The sequence below is a fragment of the Dipodomys spectabilis genome, unplaced genomic scaffold, assembly GCF_019054845.1.
Source record: "Dipodomys spectabilis isolate Male_0828 unplaced genomic scaffold, ASM1905484v1 ptg000118l, whole genome shotgun sequence".
NCBI classification, from domain to species: Eukaryota; Metazoa; Chordata; class Mammalia; order Rodentia; family Heteromyidae; genus Dipodomys; species Dipodomys spectabilis.
The window spans coordinates 3201931-3223604 of record NW_024870795.1 but is presented as its reverse complement, the minus strand read 5'-3'; the positions used below and the strand labels follow the sequence as shown (position 1 = coordinate 3223604).

At 42.6% G+C, this 21674-nt stretch overlaps 2 protein-coding genes across 4 annotated transcripts in view; one reads left to right on the top strand and one right to left on the bottom strand.

Annotated features, from left to right (window-relative positions):
• The window catches only part of Luzp1 (leucine zipper protein 1), a 63489-nt gene that overhangs the window by 33900 nt on the left and 7915 nt on the right, over window positions 1-21674 (top strand). The window contains exons 2-3 of one of the 3 annotated variants that reach the window (XM_042688628.1): window positions 3318-3412; window positions 18721-18822. The gene's annotated coding sequence lies outside the window, so the exon portion shown is untranslated. Of the gene's footprint in view, window positions 1-3317; window positions 3413-13599; window positions 13643-18720; window positions 18823-21674 lie in introns of those variants that run through there. The other 2 variants (XM_042688630.1, XM_042688629.1) reach the window with 2 other exon arrangements.
• On the bottom strand, window positions 16548-16825 carry LOC122115245 (thymosin beta-15A-like). Its single transcript, XM_042688631.1, has one exon. The coding sequence runs from the start codon at window positions 16816-16818 to the stop codon at window positions 16681-16683; it is 138 nt and encodes a 45-aa protein (XP_042544565.1). The 5' UTR covers window positions 16819-16825; the 3' UTR covers window positions 16548-16680.

Here is a 21674-nt window from a genome sequence, read left to right as displayed (position 1 = left end):
TTAAAGAATTTGATCCTTTATCTGTATTTGGGAGGGTAAGTGGGGAGCACAGAAATGGAGGGACAAAGGGTGTACAAGTGCAGTACTGGTATTTACTACACAGTGTTGAAAGTGAACTACCCTTGTGGGTGGGGGTAAGAGGGAAAAAACTGGAAGAGAGCAAGGGAAGGGGTGGGGTGACATTATAATCATAGGTGTGTTAGCTGAGTCTTGACAGGAAGTGTTTGGCTAACTTATTACAGAATGGATTTTGGCCACAGTATACTGTGTTCTGTTTTGATTGAAACTGCAGCTCTTCAGGTGTTCCTAATGTTAACGTTTGACTTCTCACTTGGTAGAAGCCATGTCACTTCTATGGAGTATAAGTCATTGGGAAAACCTGCAGACTAAACCTTACCTTTAAGGCTTTGTTTGAAATTGAGCTGGTGGACAAATTACATATTACCATAGAGTAGTGAAAATCAGGTACGGGGCACTGTTCTGGTGGTGGTACCTATATCCAGTTTCCTGAGTGGATATAGCCATGGGAAGCCAGAATGGCCACACAGGATAGAAAGTCCAGCAGATAGTGTGTTAAAGCCAGTAAACTACAAGGAATGAAAGATTTAATATGCACATATTATATGTAATATATATTTATATATATAAAATATATGCACTGAGATTTATTTATTTATTTGTCGTCATGGGGCTTGAACTCTGGGCCTGAGCGCTGGTCCCTCAGCTCTTCAGGTCAAGGTGAGCACTCTAACACTTGAGCTACAGCGCCACTTCCAGTTTCCTGGTTGTTTATTGGAGATAAGAGTTTCACGGACTTTCCTGCCCAGGCTGGTTTTGAACCGAGATCCTCAGATCTCAGCCTCCTGAGTAGCTAGGATTATAGGGTGTGAGCCACCAGCTCACTGAATTTTTTGTCCTCCCTCCCCTCCCTCCCTCCCACCCCTCCCTCCCTTCCCTCCCTTCCCTCCCATTCCCTCCCTCCCTTCCTTCCTCCCTCCCCTCCCTCCCTCTCTCTCTCTCTCTCTCTCTCTCTCTCTCTCTCTCTTTCTTTCTTTTTCTTCCTTCCTTCCTTCCTTCCTTCCTTCCTTCCTTCCTTCCTTCCTTCCTTCCTTCCTTCCTTCCTCCCTCCCTCCCTCCCTCCCTCCCTCCCTCGCTCCCTCTCTCTCTCTCTCCCCTCCCTCCCTCCCTCCCTCCCTCCCTCCCTCCCTCTCCTCTCTCCTTCTCTCTCTCTCTCTTCTTTCTTTCTTTCTTTCTTTCTTTCTTTCTTTCTCTTTCTTTCTTTCTTCTCTTTCTTTCTTTCTTTCTTTCTTTCTTCTTCTTTCTTTCTCTTTCTTTCTTTCTTCCTTTCTGGATCTAGGACACTACATCTCAGCATGATTTTTTTTTCTTTTGTCAGTCATGGGACTTTCCTGCACAGGCTGGCTTCAAATAGTAATCCTCAGATCTCAACCTCTTGAGTAGCTGGGATACAGGGGTGAGCTACCTGTGGCTGGCCCAGAAGTTACCTTTACTTTTGGAAGTAGAAGGAAGGATGATTCCCTTGTAAAATGATTGGAATCAGCCATATTCTCACAATATCTAACTAAAGGGAGGAAGTGGATTTGGTGCTGTTGCAGATCAGCCTGTATGCCATCTTTGGAACACATATACTTCACACTTTGAATTATAGGCTATACTTCTCCATTGAATTCAGATGTCCAGGGGATCTAATGAATTTTGTCCCTTTGGTTTTGAAGTCTTTGACTAACAGAATGTAGATGCAAAACTACTGGATCGACCACAGATCCATTTAATAAGAGTCTGTTGGAAGATAGTAGCTGGGAGCTTATAATTTTAACAAGAACCCAGGTAATTCTGTATCTGTACTGAGGTTTGAAAATTGTTGCTTGTAATCTTGTCGATTGAAATCATCTTTACCCCAGGCTTAATCTGGGAGGGCAGGCAAGTACTTGCTTATAAGACTCGTTATTTTACATAATTTACATAAGAGCTTGTATTAACTTTTGCATTGCTTTAGCTCTTGGCTCTAATTTCTGGTATACTTGTATCCTCAATTTTAAGGAGTGTTGATGAGACGGCAGAAAACAAAATCTTCATCTTCTTTCCTTACCTTATTTTGTGTTTTCACCATCAGACACATCCCTGGGAAATAACAGCCTCTGAACAGGGAAGGCTGAATTGGCTCTACACCTGACAGGCTTGCTCATGTTAACCATTTCTGTTGTCTGTTAATGTCTAATTATTTACTTGTGATTAATATGTATATGTATATATATTATGCAAATACTTTAATAAAAGAGAAAGACAGGATGCTGAGAAAGTAATTGTTTTAGTAGTAGACACTTAACAAATACTAAATTTGGTTTCAGAGCAAGAGAGGGAAACAATCATCAAAGGCAAATTTAAGCAATTTGTATGTACTGGTCAAACCAGATCCTTAAAAGTATCATAGGCAACCGGTGTGTTAGTGGGCACATTGTTGAGAAAGTATGCACTATTGCTCCAGCTTTAACTTTCATGGAAGCTCTATTTCTGTCAGTTTTTGTTTTTGTTTTGGTCGTGGGGCTTGAACTCTGGGGCCTGAGTGTGTGTCCCTGAGCTCTTCAGGTCAAGGTGAGTGCTCTACCACTTGAGCCATAGCACCACTTCCAATTTTCTGGTGGTTAGTTGGAGTTAAGAGTCTCATGAACTTTCATGCCCCGGCTGGTACCCGGCATCTGTCAGGTTTTAAGAGCTGAAAAAGAAGCTTGTCTGCTAGGCCCCTTCTCCATGTTCGTGTCAAGCTCAAGACGTTATCCTTTGCCTTTTGTGTAGTGTCAGGGTTTCTGTTGAGATTGGGCTTTTTTATTAAAGAAACTAAGATTCAGAGAAGTAAAATTATGTTTCCCTGACTAGAGTTAGAAGTCAGGTAATGTGGTTTCCTTCAATGGAGTCATCCAATGTTGTCATCTTTTAAAAATGTGTCCCTTAGCCGGGCGCTGGTGGCTCACGCCTGTAATCCTAGCTACTCAGGAGGCTGAGATCTGAGGATCGCGGTTCAAAGCCAGGCCGGGCAGGAGAGACTGTGAGACTCCTATCTCCAATAAACCACCAGAAAACCGGAAGTGGCGCTGTAGCTCAAGTGGTAGAGTGCTCGCTTTGAGCTGAAGAGCTGAGGGACAGTGCCCAGGCCCAGAGTTCAAGCCCCACGACCGACAAAAAAAAAAAAAACAAACCAAAACAAAAAAAAAAAGTGTCCCTTTTTCAAAAAAGATATTATGCCTTTTTTCTTAAAGTTGCTGTTAGCTTTTTTTTTTCTTTCAATTTTACCTGTTTAGTGATTGGGAGAGCCCATTGAAGTATGAGTGGAAATTTGTATCATCTTAATACAAATTACACAATATTTAAAAGAAGAGCTCCTGAAATTAGGCATGTGAGTAGTAACTGGTTTTGAGTCTCATTGCAAAATAGTAGAACAGTGCTCCCAAAGAAAGGGAGGGAGTCTTTGCTTGGTACCATATACTGTATTTATGCTCTTTTGCTTGGTACCACTTCCTGTATTTACTTTCCCTCTTTGCTTAGCCATTTGGCTCTATAAACTCAATCCCTTGTGAAAAAGGTTTGGTGTTAGCATAAGATGCTTGAGTTGGCAGCAGGTTGGACACCTAGCCTCAACTTTGCTTTAAGCTTCTGTTTCTTCTCTTTGGGACTTACTTTCCTCATCTTTATTTTAAAGGATGGACTGGATATTTGTTTACCAAGGATGTTTCTACTTCAATATTGCTTGATTTCATGAATCTAAGGTTTTGGTATTGTTTGATGAAGGGCTTTATCTTTTCAGTTTACTTTGTTGCACAACATAGCGTCTGTTTTAGAACTTTACCACAATGCTTCTTGGGTGGACTTAGGCTAAGTTTTTATTTCAGGAGAAATGTTTCTGAGAGTATAGATTTTATAGATAACTTTTTTTTTTTTTGAGTTACAAAAGGAGCTGGGGCGCCAGTGATTCATGCCCTGATAATCCTAGCTACTTAGGAGTCTGAGATAGGAGGATCCCAGTTTGAAGTCAACTGAGGCAGGAAAGTCCATGAAACCCTTATTTCCAATTAACCAGCGAAAAGGCAGAACTGTAATTGTGATTTAAGTGGTAGAGCACTAGCTCTGAGCACAAAAGCTCAAGGACAGTGCCCAGGCCCTGAGTTCAAGCTGTAGGACCAGCACAGCCCCCCCCCCCCCAAAAAAAAAAAGTTGTAAAAGTAACATAAGAGCTAGAGAAGGGTACTTGAATCTATTGCAAAGAATAAGGAATAAGGAAGTTCAAAGTCCACAGTTTGTGCTTTGGGAAGAGGAATGCTGGCTTAACCCCAGGCCTGAGAGCCAGAGGAGCCACCTGCGACAGTTTTCTAGCTTTCTCAACACTCACTTCTTAGTGGTATGATTTGAGTTTCTCTCTCTTAACTATGAAAAGCTGCTATTTGACTTCTTTGGCTTAGACTATGGGAGTTTATTTTTTTCTGTAAAAAGTCACTTTAGGAAGGATTAGCCTAATGATTCTTGGAGAGTTCTCAGGGCAGGCTGGATGTCTGTGGTCTTAAGTGGTAAAGCACAATCTGGCTCTGTCCTGGGCACCATTTGCTCTTAGTCTGTGTTCTTCTAGGTGGGTGTGGCTCTTTCCATTCCTGCCTGAATGAAAAGCATTTAGTTGACTTCCTGATCATGCCCTATCTTGTCTTTCATTTTTTTCTTTGCTTTTCATTATCCTTTGCTGCAGCTCAGCTCTTGAAGTTGTGACTCTTACACAAGGCAGGAGCCAGGAAGCTTTGTATATGCTTGTTTATTAGAAGAGAAACTTTAAACGCTTGAGTTATGAAAGGAGTTTAGGTCTCTTTCTCTGTTTACAGGCCAAAGTTAGGATGAGAAGAGGGGAAACAGGGAAGTATGGAGACGTTGATACAATAATCACTGTAGACTAGATGAAGGACAAGTAAATTGAATCTTGGGTTGCTGACAGTGCAGAAATATTTAAGGAATGCCTCCGTTTTGATAATAGGTTATTTATAGTTTATAGAAAAAGAGTAGTTTCATCATCTTACTGGAATCTTGCAGTCACGTTTGTAACCTAAACTAATCGGCTTAGGCTGCGCCAGAAATGTGTCAGGTGGCATGCTTATTTTCTCCTAACTTTTAGTACTGTTTGGCTTAACTCCTGCAATCCTGCCCCTGGGCTTCCAGGCAGTTAGTGGGAGGAACTGGTGAAGTGGGTGAGCTGCTGCTGGTTGAGATGCTGGCCCGAGGAGGGAATTTGCATGCTAGCATTCATTCACTTGGGCTATAGATGTGGTATTTAAAAACCAGAGAGTGTCTTGTACACTATAGGCATGATTTTTGGTGAAACTTCCTTAGAACCTGATTTGCTGTTTTGCAATTAATTTGACCTTCTCTGCCCATCTCTTGGCTTTTGAACTTTTTCTTTTGTTGTTGGGGAGGTGCTAGGAATTGAACTAAGGACCTTGAATTTGCTAGGCAAGGACTTTACCCCTTGAGCTATGCCTACAGCCTTTGTCATTAGTGGTTTTTAGTGGATCTTAAGCTGTTTTTCATGCAGCACATCTTTATTAAGTGCTATTCAAATGTCCTTTGGGTTTGTTTCTTAGAGATTATGAATTTTATATATGTTATACCACTGAAGAAATCTATCTGCCTGCCTACCCCCCCCCCCCCCCCCCCCCCATCCTGGAGCTTGACTCAGGACCTGGGTGCCATCCCTGAGCTTTTGTGCTCAAGGCTAGTATTCTAAAATAAAAGTAGGCAATAAGAATGAAACAATTATACAATTAGGTTAGCTGTGCATTACTGAATACCAGAGTGCTGGTTTATAACTTTTTGCTAGAAAATGTTTTGCTATAGTATCTTTAACTTTTTTTTTTTCCTTTGGTCGTGGGGCTTGAACTCTGGGCTTGGACGCGGTCCCTCAGCTCTTCAGCTCACGGCAAGTGCTCTACCACTTGAGCTACAGCACCACTTCTGGTTTTCTGGTGGTTTATTGGAGATAAGAGTTTCATGGACTTTCCTGCCTGGGCTGACTTTGAACTGCGATCCTCAGATCTCAGCCTCCTGAGTAGCTAGGATTACAGGCGTGAGCCACCGGCGCCTGGCTTTATCTTTAACTTTTTGATCAATGATGTAGACCAGCAGTTGGAGTATATAGCTATTCATAACTATTTCTCCCCTCTCCTCCCCATCCCCTTTTCTTACCTCTCTCCTCTCCCCCCCCCCTTCTTCCCACTGGCCCCTCTGGTCCCTCTTCCCCCCACTTTTCCTTTCCTTTCTCTCCCTTCTCTCTCTTACCCAGGTTGGTCCTGAACTCCCAGTTTCAAATGATCTGTTGTGTTTGCCTCCTGAGTAGCTGGGATTTCAGGCATATGTCACCATGCTTGTGGAGGACCATTCTTAAAGAGAGGTGGGGTATAGGGATTAGAATGTGAATATTGTATGGGCAATTGAAGCAATCTTGGTAGATTAGAACATGGGATAGAAGTGAGATATGGCAGTGGAAATGGTAGTATTTTCCCTAGCAAGTGTAAGAACTGGTTAGTAAGTTCTCTTTTAGGAGAAACTGAGGGCTAAGGATGGAGTTCTACTAATAGGAACCTCAAAAGTTGGTTCTTCAACTTAAGAATTAGACTGTAGGACTGGGAAGATGGCTCAGTGGTAGAGCACTTGCCTTGCATGCCTGAGGCCCTGGGTTCGATTCCTCAGCACCACATAAGCAGAAAAAAAAGCCAGAAGTGGCGCTGTGGCTCAAATGGTAGAGCGCTAGCCTTGAGCTGAAGAGCTGAGGGACAGCGCCCAGGCCCAGAGTTCAGGCACATGACCGGACCCCCCCCCAAAAAAAAAAAAAAAAAAAAAAAAAAGAAGAATTAGACTGTAAAGGAAATAACTAGGTATGATTCCTTTCCTGTTACTTTTTTTTTTTTTTTGGTCGGTTGTGGGGCTTGAACTCTGGGCCTGGGCACTGTCCCTGAGCTCTCCAGCTCAAGGCTAGCCACAGTACCACTTCTAGTTTTCTGGAGGTCGATTGGAGATAAGAATCTCATAGACTTTCCTTGCCTCGGCTGGCTTCAAACCACAATCCTCAGATCTCAGCCTCTTGAGTAGCTAGGATTATAGGCAGGAGCCACTAGCACCTGGCTTCCAGTTTGTGTGTGTGTGTTTGTGTGTAGATCAAAAGCTTTTTAAAATAGGTGAACAAATTGGAAAATAGGTCATTCTCATCAATCCAGAGGCTTAAAGAATTAAAAAATTAAGTGGTTCATGCTTATAATCCTAGCTATTTATGAAGTGGAGATCCAGAGGATTGCTGTTCAAAGCAGAAAAGTACCTGAGACTTAATAAGCAAAAAGCAGGACTGGAGGTATGGCTCAAGTGGTAGGTAGAGTGCCAGCTGAGGAAGCCAGGCTCTGAGTTCAAACCTTAGCACTATTAAAAAAAAAAAGCAGTTATATATAGGATTTGGAGAAAATGTTAAAATATTTATTTAGGCAGGGATTTTTGTGTGCCATAATCAAGTGTAACAAATGATAGTTCGCTGTAGTTCCCTGTACTAGGAAACCATGTAGTGATTCCATCTGGATTGTGAGGCATTTAACCACTCTCTGTTCTCTTTAGATACTAACAATGTCCAGGGGCTGGGAAGGTGGCTCAGTGGTAGAGTGCTTGCCTTGCATGCATGAGGCCCTGGGTTCGATTTCTCAGCACCACATAAGCAGAAAAAGCTGGGAGTGGCGCTGTGGCTCAAGTGGTAGAGTGCTAGCTTTGAGCTTTGAGGTGAAGAGCTGAGGGGCAGCACCCAGGCCCAGAGTTCAGGCCCCAGGACTGACAACAAACAAAAAACGTCCAAACACTGTTATTTTAACTCAACACATCTAAGTTCTTAACAGTCAGGTGGGGAGAGGATGCTGGTTACCAGCATCAACTGTAGAACACACCCAGCTCAGGAAGCCAGGGGAAAGTCAGAGGAGCATACGTAGGCTCTGGCACCACAGATCACCAGAATTGGAAAGCCTTTGGGGCTCCTGAATTTTACCCAGCCTCCTCCATCCTACCTTTTTTTTTTTTTTTTCAGGGGTGGAGGGGGGGATTTGTTTTTGGTGGTATGGTGATTTAACTAGGGACTTGTGATTGCTAGGCCAGGTGCTCTATAACTTGAGCCAGACTGGCTAGGTTATTTATTTATTTATTCATTTATTTTCCAGAAAGGATCTTGTGTTTTTGCCTAGGCTGGCTTCAGACTGTAATGCTCTCACTTACAACCTTCCATATGTGTTGGAGTTATGTGTATGCTGCCATGCCTGGCTTATTTGTTGAAATGAGGGCTCAGTAAACTTGTGCTTGGGCTGGCACAAACTAATCCTTCAGATCTCTGCCTCCTGAGTAGCTGGCATTATAAGCTTGAGCCATTACACTTGGTTCCCATTTTTTTGTCTTAATGAACCTTTATGCACCCCATTTCTCAGTTAGGGACTCGTGACCAAGCTTCCTTCATTGTACTCACATACATGTAACTCCACCCCTTATCTTCCTCCCTCTGAACCCAGAGCTCCATGCGTTCATTCCATTACTGAGTTCTACCCCTAGCTCTCCCGTATTTTCAAGTCAGTTTCTAACTATAATTTTATATATTTGTATATGAATATGCGTGTATCTATAGGTACATATACACACACATTCTAGGACCAGGTCAGTATTTTAAAAATAATAAAACTCACTGGGCGCCGGTAGCTCATGCCTGTAATCCTAGTTACTCATGAGGCTGAGCGCTGAGGATTGTGGTTTAAAGCCAGCTGGGGCAGTAAACTCTTATGAGAAACCACTAGAAAACTGGAAGTGCTGCTGTGGCTCAAGCAGTAGAGAGCTCATCTTGAGCTGAAAAGCGCAGGGACAGTGCCCAAGCCCAGAGTTCAAGCCCTACAACCAATCAAAAATAATAAAACTCTACCAATTTAATATATCAAAATGAATATGAATCCATCAATATCATTAAATGTCAAGTTACTTGGATGTTTTTCTCAAGTTAAATTTTTGTGGTTTGTTTGAATTAGAATCTAAAGTTCACACTTTGTGATTGGTTGATAGGCTTCTTAAGACTCTTAGCCATAGGTCCTTTTTTCCATTTCTCTCCCCCCCCCCCCCCCCCCCCCCCCGATTTTTTTTTTTTTTTTTGGCTGGTAACTGGTAATGGGTCTTGAACTTGGGGCTTGGTCATGGTCCCTGAGTTTTTTTGCTTAAGGCTAGCATTCTACCCACCTGAGCCACAGCTTCACTTCTGGCTCTTTGGTGGTTAATTGGTGTTGAGAATTTCATGGACTTTTCCTGCTTGGGTTGGCTTTGAACTGGGATCCACAGATGTCAGCCCCTTGAGTAAGTATGATTACAGGCATGAGCTAGTGGCACCTGGCTCTCACTGTGTGTGTGTGCGTGCGTGTGTGCGCGTGTGCGTGTGCGCGCACACACGTGCACGCGCGCCCGCCCCCCAGTCCCTTGAACTCAGGGACTAGGTGCTGTCCCTGAGCTCTCTTTTGCTCAAGGCTAGCATTCTACCACTCGAGCCACAGTTCCACTTCTGGCTTTTTCTGAGTAGTTTATTCAAGGTAAGAGTCTCATGGACTTTCCTGCCAGAGCTGGCTTTGGAACCACAGTAATCAGATTTCAGCCTCCCTGAGTAGTTAGTATTGCAGTGCAGGTGTGAGACACCACTTCTTTTTAAAGAAAAACATTTTATTAACATTTCTTAGCTACTGTTATGTAGTAAAATTTAATAGCTTTGTAAAAAGGGTAAAAAATTATTATCACTTTTTCTGCAAGCTAGAACCTGGGCCTGCAGCTCAAGCCTGTCATCCTAGCTACTGGTTTGAGGCCAGCCTGGACTTAACTTATTAAGTAGTTTTTGTCTATGACACATTAATAAGTGTTATGTTTATGTAGGTAATAAGTGTTATGTTTATGTAGGTCAGCAACACAGTTCAGTTGTCAAGAATCATAGGGAGAATAGGTTGACTGGTTCCAGGCTCTTTAACGCCTATAATCCTAGCTACTCAAGAGGCTGAGATCTGAGGATCTCGGTTCAAAGCCAGGCCGGGCAGGAAAGTCTGTGTAACTCTTTATCTCCAATAAACCACTAGAAAACCGGAAGTGGTGCTGTGGCTCAAGTGGTAGAGTTCTCACCTTGAGCTGAAGGGCTTGAGGGACAGCGCCCAGGCCCAGAGTTCAAGCTCCACGACTGACAAAAAAAGAAAGAAAAAAAGAAATGACCGCTGGGAAGGTGGCTCAGTGGTAGAGCGCTTGCCTTGCATGCATGAGGCCCTGGGTTCGATTCCTCAGCACCACATAAGCAAAAAGAAAAAAAGCCGGAAGTGGCGCTGTGGCTCAAGTGGTAGAGCGCTAGCCTTGAGCTGAAGAGCTGAGGGACAGCGCCCAGGCCCAGAGTTCAGGCCCCACAACCGGACCACCCAAAAAAAAAAAAAAAAAAGAAATGACCCTGTCTTCAGGTTCTTAAGAATTACTATGGCCAGAGGCTTTGCTCACATAGGTAAGCCCTGAGCTCAAACCCCATGACAACTATCACCAAAATAATAACAGCAACAAGGTATTGACTATATATGTTACACTTTGCCAGGCTTTTGGAAGTATAAAAGGAGTACAGAAGAATAAGGAGATTACCATTTTTTTTGTGGTATAGACACTAAGTACAAAAATGAGAAATTAGCATAAGCTCCCAGACCCCTCATCTCTTCTCAAAGACATTTTCCTTAGGTAAACTCAGTCTACTTCATTGGCTCTAGTAACCATAACTTTATGGACATGACTCATACACATTTACATCTCTAGCTCACATCACTCTTGTGGACTGTAGACCCATCTAATCTATTGTCAGTCAGGCACTGTTCTAGGTACTATGGATATAATGAGCTAGAGAGAAGTAGAAGTGGTTATAAGGGGGAGAGGCAACAATAAACAAATAAAATATCAGAATAGAGGTAAGTGCTAAAGTGAGCATAAACCATGGTGATATATTAGAGGTTGAGAATAACTTTATGCTTGCTGATCCAAGCTTTATTAAGGTGGTAAAACTTATGCTGATCTTTGACCAAGAGGAGTCAGCTGTATACAAGGAAGAGGGAACAGCTAGTATGAAGGCCATAGGGCTGGAGTGAATTCAGAATACACATTTCTTTCTAATATGTCAGGGACCTAAATGTGGCACTATGTATGTTCGGCAGGTCGTTTACACGTGCTGGTGTGAGTTCATCAGTATCCTCACTAGTCTCTAGATCTTGGTCCAATCTGCTGGTCTTGTGTTTAGATGCTGCAGCTGTTAGCTTGCTACACAAATGTCTACGTGTTTACTCGCTTCTGTAGTGATAATTAACGATAACAGTGTATGAGTCAGTGCTGGTTTGTGAGCTTTACTTGAGTGGTACTTCAAGTGAATGAAGAGCATGTTTGTGTGCTAATGGGAAAAGAAAGGTGATGACTTAAGAGAGCAGGGATAATACATATGCAGATGAGAGGGAATTGGATCTACAGTGAATGTGAAGAATTATATTTTTTGTCTGTCTGTCTACTTACCTGTTGGTTTATCCATCCATCCATCCATTCATCCATTCATTCATCCTTTCATTCATTCATTGTGGGTCTTGAACTCAGGCCTAGGTGCTGTTCCTGAACTCTTTTGCTCAAGGCTAGGGCTCTCCTAATTTGAACTACAGTTCCACTTCCAGTTTTCTAGTGGTTAATTGGAGATAAGAGTCTCTTTTCTGTCCCCGATGGCTTCAAACCCAGGTCCTCAGAACTCAGCCTCCTCAGTACCTAGATTACAGGCGTGAGCCACTGGTGCCCAGCAAGAATTGTATTTTATAGAGCAGAAAGCACTCTATCTATTGCAATTGTAGGGGAAGCAGGAAACTGGCATAATAGATTTGAAAGTAAGAAAACGAGGGTGTCTGGATGTGGCTTGGTGGCAGTGCCATTAGCTGGTGGAGTCTAGATGTTTATGGAGAGGAAAAGGTGACAGTCGTTTTGGAGAATGGGAAGGTGAACCTAGTACAGAAGTTAGCAGGGTTTCTGGCCATTGAAGGGACAAGGCATGTGTATGAAGTTGGTGGTGATAAATTTAAAATGACGCTGGCTGATAATACTAGTGGTTAAACAATGCTGGTTAAAACTCCATGGTGCCTAGGACTTAGTTTGGTTTAACTAGAATTGACGTTTTGACTATGAGTCGGGAAGGAGGGCAAATGATTGATTAAAGGCATTTGTAAGGGACTGATAATGAGGGAATCATGAACATAAAGGGGGACATGAAATTCTGTTACTTATCCTGTCTCCTCTTTTGTAAGATAGTTATGGTAGTGTCTGTCACAGAGTTGTAAGGCTTGAGTTTGTCTGTATAAAATACTTAGAATGGTCCCTGCTTAGTACATGGTTGAGTTATCCACTCATTATTATCAGTTGTCATTGCCATCAACAGTCCACAACTAGAGAACATGCTTCCTAACTGGCATCTTGTCATAATTCTTCATTCCTTAAATCTGTTATCCATACTGAGGCTAATGTGATCTTCTTGAGACACATAGGTCTTTTTTTTTTTTGTCAGTCATGGGGCTTGAACTCAGGGCTTGGGCACTGTCCCTGAACCTCTTTGTGCTTAAGGCTAGCACTCTGCCACTTGAGCCGCAGCACCACTTCTGTCTGGCCTTTTCTGTTTATGTGGTACTAAGGAATTGAACCCAGGACTTCATGCATGCTAGGCATGTACTCTATCACTAAGCCATATTCCCAGCCTGACACATAGGTCTTAATTCCTACTTAGTACTTAAATGACTTCTGTAGCTGTTTGGTTAAAGGCCCAAATCCATAATTTTGCCATCAACTCACATGGTGTGGCTCTCCAGCTTCCAGTGGTTCTGACCACATAGAACCACTTTTTTAGCTCTTCAAACTTGACACATTTCCTTTTCTACTTGGATATTCTCATTAGGAGAGCCTGCTTGGATCTCCCTGAGTCAATTTTTGTTGTTTTACTTCATGCAATTTGTTCTCAATACTAGGATTCTTTTTTTTTTTTTTTGGGGGGGGGGGGGGGTCCGGTCATGGGGCCTGAACTCTGGGCCTGGGTGCTGTCCCTCAGCTCTTCAGCTCAAGGCTAGCGCTCTACCACTTGAGTTACAGCGCCACTTCTGGCTTTTTTCTTTTTGCTTATGTGGTACTGAGGAATCGAACCCAGGGCCTCATGCCTGCAAGGCAAGCGCTCTACCACTGAGCCACCTTCCCAGCCCCTCAATTCTAGGATTCTTGTAAACTATTAGTAAACGATTAGTGCCATGAACTTTTTTTTTTTTTTCAGTAGTGGGGTTTGAACTCTGGGCCCTGGGTGCTGTCTCTCAGCTCTTCAGCTCAAGGCTAAGGCTCTATCAGTTGAGCCACAGCGCCACGTCCGGCTTTTTCTGTTTATGTGGTGCTGAGGAATCGAGCTGAGGGCCTCATGCATGTCAGACAAGCACTCTACCACTGAGCCACCTTCCCGGACCGTACCATGAACTTTTGTGAAGATGGACTGCTTTTACTCTTATCTCCAGTGCTGACCTCAGAGATTGATGCATTGGTAGGTAATCAGTATTTCAATGAATTAAAAAAAACACACCCACAAATAAGAACAAACTACTCTTCAGCTACCATGTAGATTTGTGATGTTGGAGTATGGAATAGGACCCGCTGTCTGGAGGAGTAAGAATTGAGAGCACTCCCTAGAGAGGTGGTACAGTGGAGAGGAAAAAGCGTAAGTTGGAGCAGAAATACCTGGGTGAGGATCCACTTACCACTAATCAGTTGAGCTTATCTGATTTAGGGTTACAGTGAAGATTTATAGATGAGAGTCCTTTTGATTCCTTTTTCCTTAGGGTAGTTGTTGTCACCCCGGCTCTAATCCTATGGTCACTTGATTCATCATAGACTCTTAGAGGTTAAGGGGACCCAACATGTGGCTAGTTAGCCAGCTTTCTTTTTTTTTTTTTTTAAATTAAAAAAAATTTTTTTTTTTTTGGGGGGGGGGGCCCGGTCATGGGGCCTGAACTCTGGGCCTGGGCGCTGCCCTCAGCTCTTCAGCTCAAGGCTAGCGCTCTACCACTTGAGCACCACTTCCGGCTTTTTTCTTTTTGCTTATGTGGTGCTGAGGAATCGAACCCAGGGCTTCATGCATGCAAGGCAAGCGCTCTACCACTGAGCCACCTTCCCAGCCCTAGCCAGCTTTCTTTAGTATTATTTATTTCTGTAGCCCAGGCTAGTCTCAAACTCGTGATTTTCCTGTTTTAGCCTTTCCAGTGCTATAATTACAGGTGTGGATCACCATGCCTAGCTTTGTCCAACTTTCTTAAGAGAAGTGAACAACTAACAATTTTAGACATGTGGTTCTATTGCTAACCCTCATCATCATGGGCTAATTGTAAGGAAGCCTAGTGTGAATTATAGACTACTTGTGAAAAGAAGTAGCAGAGCCAGTTTCGGTGGTGCTTTGAAAGAAGGTGGCCACTTCTCAAAAAAAATAATACTGATCTCATTAGTCTTATTATTTATCAGTAAGTGATCCCAAAGGACGCGAAATTCTTAATCCTAATTTTTTTTTTTTTTTTTTTGTCAGTCATGGGGCTTGAATTCAGGGTCTTGGCACTGGCCTTGATCTTTTTTGCTTAAGGCTAGCACTCCACTACTTTGAGCCATAACACCATTTCTGGTTTTCTGGTGATTAACTGGAGATGAGAGTGTCATGGACTTTCCTGCCCAGGCTGGTTTTAAACCGCGATTCTTAGATCTCAGCCTCTTGAATAGCAAGGATTACAAGTGTGAGCCACCAGCGCCTGACTTTTTTTTTTTTTTTAAATTGTATTCTTTTTTTTTTTTTTTTGTCTTTTTTGATACTAAGGCTCGAACCCAGGACATTGCACTTGCTAGGCAAGTGCTTTGCCACCAAGTTACCTCCCAGCCCTCATTCGAATTGTAATTTTGTTTTCAGTCTTAGTTCTGTGGTGAGGTGTGAAAGAGCCTGATGTACAGAAATGAAGTTGCTATTCCTGTCCTGTTTCCAGCTTTCAAAAGGGGTTTGAAGTCTCTTCATTTTGCTCATGTGCCATAGGGGGAGAAACATTTTTACCTTCTCATCTCAGGGGTTACATAGATTTAAAAAGAAATTATCCTGGAACAATCAGAAGCACTTTTGGATAAAAGAGTATTTTAGTAGTCCTCTGTCATGAAAATCTCTACTATTAACTAGCTTTTTTTTTTTTTTGGTGTAGGAAAGCTAATCCTCTACCACCACTTGAGCCATAGCTCCACTTTTGGCTTTTTGGTGGTTGATTGGAGATAGGAGTCTCAGGGACTTTGCTTTCCTGGCTGGCTTCAAACTTTGATCCTTAGATCTCATCCTCCTGGGTCGCTAGGATTACAGGCATGAGCCACCTGGTTTGATTTTTAATTAGAACTTCAGCTGGACTCCTCAGACCACAGTTCCCAAAATAGGAAATTATCCCACACCAGTCTTGTCTTTCAAACTTCTCTCCAAAATCTGCCTTTTATTTATTTCAGATAGTTGAATTTTTATTTTATCTAGTTTATTCATTATGGAAGTATTTTAGGGACAGAAGGACTCAGCCATGCTTATGTTAACTTCTTAGTCACCTCAGGCCAAGTATTTTCTCTCTGGGACTTTTCTTCCTCCAGAAAGAGAGAAGTTGGACTCCATGATCTGTAAGGATTTTTTCAGCTCTGCTTTAGACACATATACTCGCCACCACTCAGCACCAATAGTGACAGTCAAGCAGCACCAGAAGGGGTGCCCGTGGGAAGTGGTACCGGGAAGGGGGCTTTTCTCAGGTGGGACGTGCTCTGAAGGGCCGAGAGCTTGATGGTATTTGCAGTTATCTTTTGTTTCTGACCACAGAGGCCAGCAAGCTGAAGATTCAAGAAAGAAATGGCTTTCAGAAGCAAGGGGAAAATATTCCTTTTTGCTTCTGACCCTTAGAAATTAAGGAGACAATGTAGACATTTGAAAACAACTCAGAACTGGGAAGGGTGGCACTGGCCTGTAATTTTAGCACTTAGGAGGCTGAGGCAAGAAGGTCCTGAAACAACCCAGCGAGACCTTTTCTCAAAAAGAAAAGATCATCTGGAGTTCTTGTTTGACTTTTAGCATTGCATCCATCTTACTTTGCAAAGAAAAGGCCCTCTGGGCCTTAGCAACATGTCAACAGATTTGGCAGTGGGTGATGGGTGCTGGGCCTGTAGTTTTTTAAAAATATTTTTAATGCTTTATTGTAAATGAAAATTAAGAGACTACAAAAGTATTATGAAGCAGAAGGCACCCATTATAGGTTAAACTGACTCACTCTGTAGGGGGCACAAGGACCACACTCACAAAGGTCATCAATAGTGAGATTACTGACAGCACGCCATCTACCAGCTGAAATTTCACATAAAAACAAATTTAAAGGGACACTGGCTACTGTTGACCTCTTAGCCAGAGAATATAGAAGAGAAATCATCTACAGGTGCCTCAAGTCTCCACAAACACATAGTTTTACAGAAATAAGCCCAAATTAAGCAAGAATGTCAGGTGATGTTGAAGCTTGCTCTTGAGAGGCAATCTGCATTTTAGGATGTTTGATCACACTCTTTCTCCTGCTGAATCGTTTCCTTTGAAGGAAGAGTGTTTTTTTCCTCAGTATTAGTTTTCTTCAGTTTTGATCTGTCAAACTTCTCCACTTCGGACATGTCTGGCTTATCACTCATCTTGACTGGAGGCTTGGTGGCTGGCTTGGAGCCGGTTGGGTCTATAGTTATTTTTTGTTGTTGTTGTTGGTCATGGGGCTTGAACTCTGGGCTTGGGTGCTGCCCTGAGCTCTTAGCTCAAGGTGAGCGCTCTACCGCTTGAGCCACTGCACCACTTTTGGTTTTCTGGTGGTTAATTGGCGATAAGAGTCTCAAGGACTTTCCTGGTCGGGCTGGCTTATAACCGTGATCCTCAGAGTTCAGCCTTCTGAGTAGCTAGGATTACAAGCATGAGCCACTGGTGCCTGGCTAGGTTTTTTTTTTTTTTTTTATTTTTTTTATTTTTTTAAAGCTAGCAGAGCAGAAACTTTATGACATGTCTGAGATACAAGTATAGTAGATTCATATAGCCCAGATTTATGTAGCCATTTGTTAGATCTCTAAGAGGACAATAAAATGAGAGTCAGCATTGTAAAGGAGCCTTCACAAGGACAGACTGTTTACATCCTGACTGCTGATGACTAAGTTGTTAAGACCTTGGAGGGGTGGGGAGAATCACTTGGCTTTTTTTTTTTTGTCAGTTGTGGGGCTTGAACTCTGGGCCTGGGCACTGTCCCTGCACTCTTCAGCCCAAGGCGAGTGCTCTACCGCTTGAGCCACAGCGCCACTTCCAGTTTTCTAGTGATTTACTGGAGATAAGAGTCTCACAGACTTTCCTGCTCAGGCTGACTTTGAACCGTGATCCTCAGCCTCCTGAGTAGCTAGGATTATAGGCATGAGCCACCGACACCCAGCTTCACTTGGCTTTTAAAAAAATTATTTTTTATAATTGTTTAAAAGAACTAAGAGAAAGTTTATTACGGGAGTGAGGGTGAAGGGTGCTTGGAATCTCCAAGCTCTCATGTCTCTCAACTTTTTTATTCTTTCAACTTGGCTTTTTAAAATTTAGGGGTTATTTTATTTTTGCAGTAGTACTAGCCCTTGAACTCAAGGTCTCACATCTCCCTTGTCTTTTTTACTCAAGGCTAGCCCTCTACTACTTGAGCCACACCCCTACATCTGCCTTTTTGGTGGTTAATTGGAGATAAGTCTCAAGGACTTTTCTGCCTGGGGTAACTTTGAATTGCAACCTTCAGATCTCAGCCTCCTGAACAGTTAGGATTACAGGCTTGAGCCACTGGCATCAGACTGAAATTTAGATTTTTCACCCATAAGACCATCACATTGTCTTACATAAAACAAACACAATGCCTGGATGGGAGATACTTTACAGATGCTGAAATATGAGTTCAATATATATTATATATTGGTGCCAGTCCTGGGGCTTGAACTCACAGCCTGGACACTGTCCATGAACCTTTTTCTTCAAGGCCTCAAGCTCTATTACTTGAGCTACACTTCTGTTTCTTAGATTTTTTTCTTTGAGTTTTTTTCTGAGTCCCTTTCATGGGCTGACTTTGAAATATGATCTTCAGATCTCAGCCTCCATAGTAGCTAGGATTATAGCTGTGAGGCACTGGCATCAGATCTGACTAATGTAGCTATCCTCTATCTATCTGTAAATCTGGTTTTCTAGACCATCATAATTTTAGTAGAATCCCAGTTGTATCCCTAAGTGATTGTGTGGCTCATTGTCCTAAGCCTTAAAATAAGAGCCTTAAAATAAAAATAGTTCATTTCTGAGGTGCTTCTTGGCTTCAAGATGCTGTATATCAGTGTTTAGACTACTGGGGAATATATGTGTCTCAGTTAACGGAAAGAATTCCTGAGACCCTGTCATCAGGGAAGGGGACATCTCATGGAGCCAACTTCCTTCAAGATGAAGATGCAGATCCAAGCTTTGTCTCTTCATTGTATGAGAAAGAAGCCCTTGGTCTGATTCATACTTTACCTATCTCTTTTTGTTTTTTGCCTTCTGTGCAGGTCAGAGACAATTGCTGTAGAAAGATAGTGACTGTTTCTAAGACAACAAACATTGGGGGACCAGGCTGAAGGACTGACAGAAAGCATCCAACCACCTAAATGGTAAGTCTGTTATAAAGTGACGGCTGCCCTTCCACATACACATATACATACATATACGTACTAGGGTTGGTTGGTGTCTGCAGCCTTTATAACATCCTGGTGCTACAATGGAAGGAGAAAGCCACTACTTGTCCATGACTTGTTGGGAGCCAAGCACTAGGTAAGTAAGTACTTCACACGTTTGTCAGTCTACCACAGTCTGATAAGGGTAAAAAAAAAAAAAAAATCTTTAAATGACGTCAGTGACCTTGGGCCAAACTACCACTTAGTGAATATTTAGAGCGTGTCAAATACAGGCCTCTATGATGTACCTTTATCTCCCTTTTTACTGCAGCCCTGAGAAGTTAGTGCTATTATTATGACCACAAGGGGGCGACATTAGAGAGGTTAAATAACTTTTCCAAGTTTATACATGTAATGAGAGAACTAGGTTTCAAATCTAGGTTCATTACAACTATAATATTTCCCTATGAGAAAGGTGTATTTTTGGTTGAGATAGTGACTGACTTAACTTTGGGAAGCTTTTTATTTTTTTTTGGAGGGGGTGGTACTAGGGTTTGAATTCAAGGTTTTATGATTAGGCAGGCAGTCTACCACATGAGCCGTACTTCCAGCCCTTTTTTGGATAAGGTCTCAGGTTTTTGCACATGGTTAATCCTCCTATTATGCATCTGTGTATTGAGATTAAAAGATGTGTGCCACACCACCACACTTGTTGAAGGGTACCTTGCTAACGTTTTGCCCTCTTGGGCCCTGAAGTAATCATCTGAATTCTTACCTCTCAAGTAATAAAAGAAACTTTTACTAGGTGCTGGTGGCTCAGGTTTGTAATCCTAGCTACTCAGGAGGCTGAGATGTGGGGACTGTGGTTTGAAGCTTGCCTGGGTAGGAAAGTCCACAAGACTCATCTCCAGTTAAGCATCAAAACCCAGAAGTGGACTGTGGCTCAAGTAATAGAGTGCTAGTCTTGAACAAAAAAGCTGAGGGACAGTAAATTTTGTAGAGACACACACACACACACACACACACACACACACACACACACACACACACACACACACACACACACACACACACACACACACACACACACACACACACACACACACACACACACACACACACACACACACACACACACACACACACACACACACACACTGAGTCTATGACCACTTAGTTCCTTTTTGCTAGCCCTTAAGGATTTTTGTATATGCATACTTTGTTGGTAGGGCATGGGAGAGCACTAGGGAAGCAGGAACCAAAAAAATGAGAGGTCAGCCAGTGGCCAAGGGATTGAGTGTGAAACAGGGAGTCCTCTTAAGAGTTACTAGATACTGGGAGGAAAGGTAGACTTTTCAGTCTGTCTATCCCATCTAGGAAAGGGGTAGTTAGGAATTATAGGCACTCTTGAGGATGTGGGGAACTTCCTGGAGCAGTTACGTGTCTTAGGTTATGAAATTAGGGTCTTTTGTTTTCTTTCTTTCCTTTTTTTTTTTTTTTGGTGCTGGTACTGGGGATTTAACTTGGGAGACTCATACTCGGCTCCTACTCCCCTCTCAGTACCCGCAGCTGGAGATCTTACCACTTGAGCCATAGCTCCACTTCTAGATTTTTGCTGATTGACAATAGAGTCTCACAGACTTTCCTACCTAGGCTGACTTTGAACTGCAGTCCTCAGGTCTCAGACACCTGAGTAGCCAAGGATTGTAGGTATGAGCTATTTAGCATTCAGCCTGCAATTAATTTCTGACTGGGTATCATTTTATTGGAGTCCCAATGCTTTTTTATATAGTTGGTGAAATTTTTTTTGTGAGGGAAACAATTTCATCAGCAAAATGTATTACACAACTTATTTATAAATGGAACTTTTTTTTTGTTGGTTGTGGGGCCTAAACTCTGGCCTGGGCGCTGTCCCTCAGCTCTTCAGCTCAAGGGGAGCATTCTACCACTTGAGCCACAGTGCCACTTCCAGCTTTTTCTAGTTATGTGGTGCTGAGGAATCAAGTCCAGGGCCTAATGCATGCTACCTTCCCAGCCCAAATAGAACATTTTTTATACACTGGGACTGGTATTGATGACAAAAATGGAACACTTATTACATGTTTGGCACAATTCTTAGAGCTTAGTGTCAACATTAAATAAAACAGAAGAAGCCTTGGCTGTCCAGGATTCTATTCTGATGAATAGAAATAGATTAAAAAAAATCAGAATAACTATATATGTGAACAAATAGGTAAATAAATTGGTGTCCACCAGATAGCATGTGCTAAGAAAAAAAATAACAGGCTATTTGGTTAGAGATGATAGGACTCTGAGGGATCGCTGTTTTATATAAGGTGGCCAGGAAAGCTTCTGATGATGGTACACTTTAGGTTCTATTTATTTAGTCAGTCCTGGGGCTTGAACTCTGGGTCTGGGCACTGACACTGAGCTCTTCAGCTCAAGGTGAGTGTTCTACCTACCACTTGAGCCACAGCATCACCTCCAGTTATCTGGTGGTTAATTGGAGATAAGCCCAGTCTGGCTTTGAACTGTGTGCCTCAGATCTCAGTCTCCTGAGTAGCTAAGATTGCAGGCGTGAGCCACTGGTGCCTGGCTCTCTATTTTTATTTTTATTGTTACTTTTTGTGCTAGTCTTGGGGCTTGCACTTAGAACCTGAGTGTTGTTCCCTAATTTTTTTCTCTCAAGGCCAGTGCTTCTAGCTTTTTGCTGGGTAATTATAGAGTGTGAAGGTGGATCAGGTGGTCTCTAAAAGTCCTTTTCAACCTGAAGAATCTGAATGCTAGAGGGCTACTCACCCTAAGGTTTGCATGTGTGTCTATAGAACATGAACTTGTGATTCTCAGCG

Bases quoted from the DNA above. Each gene is read 5' to 3' on its own strand.
- LOC122115245 (XM_042688631.1), bottom strand. From the start codon at position 16,818: ATGAGTGATAAGCCAGACATGTCCGAAGTGGAGAAGTTTGACAGATCA.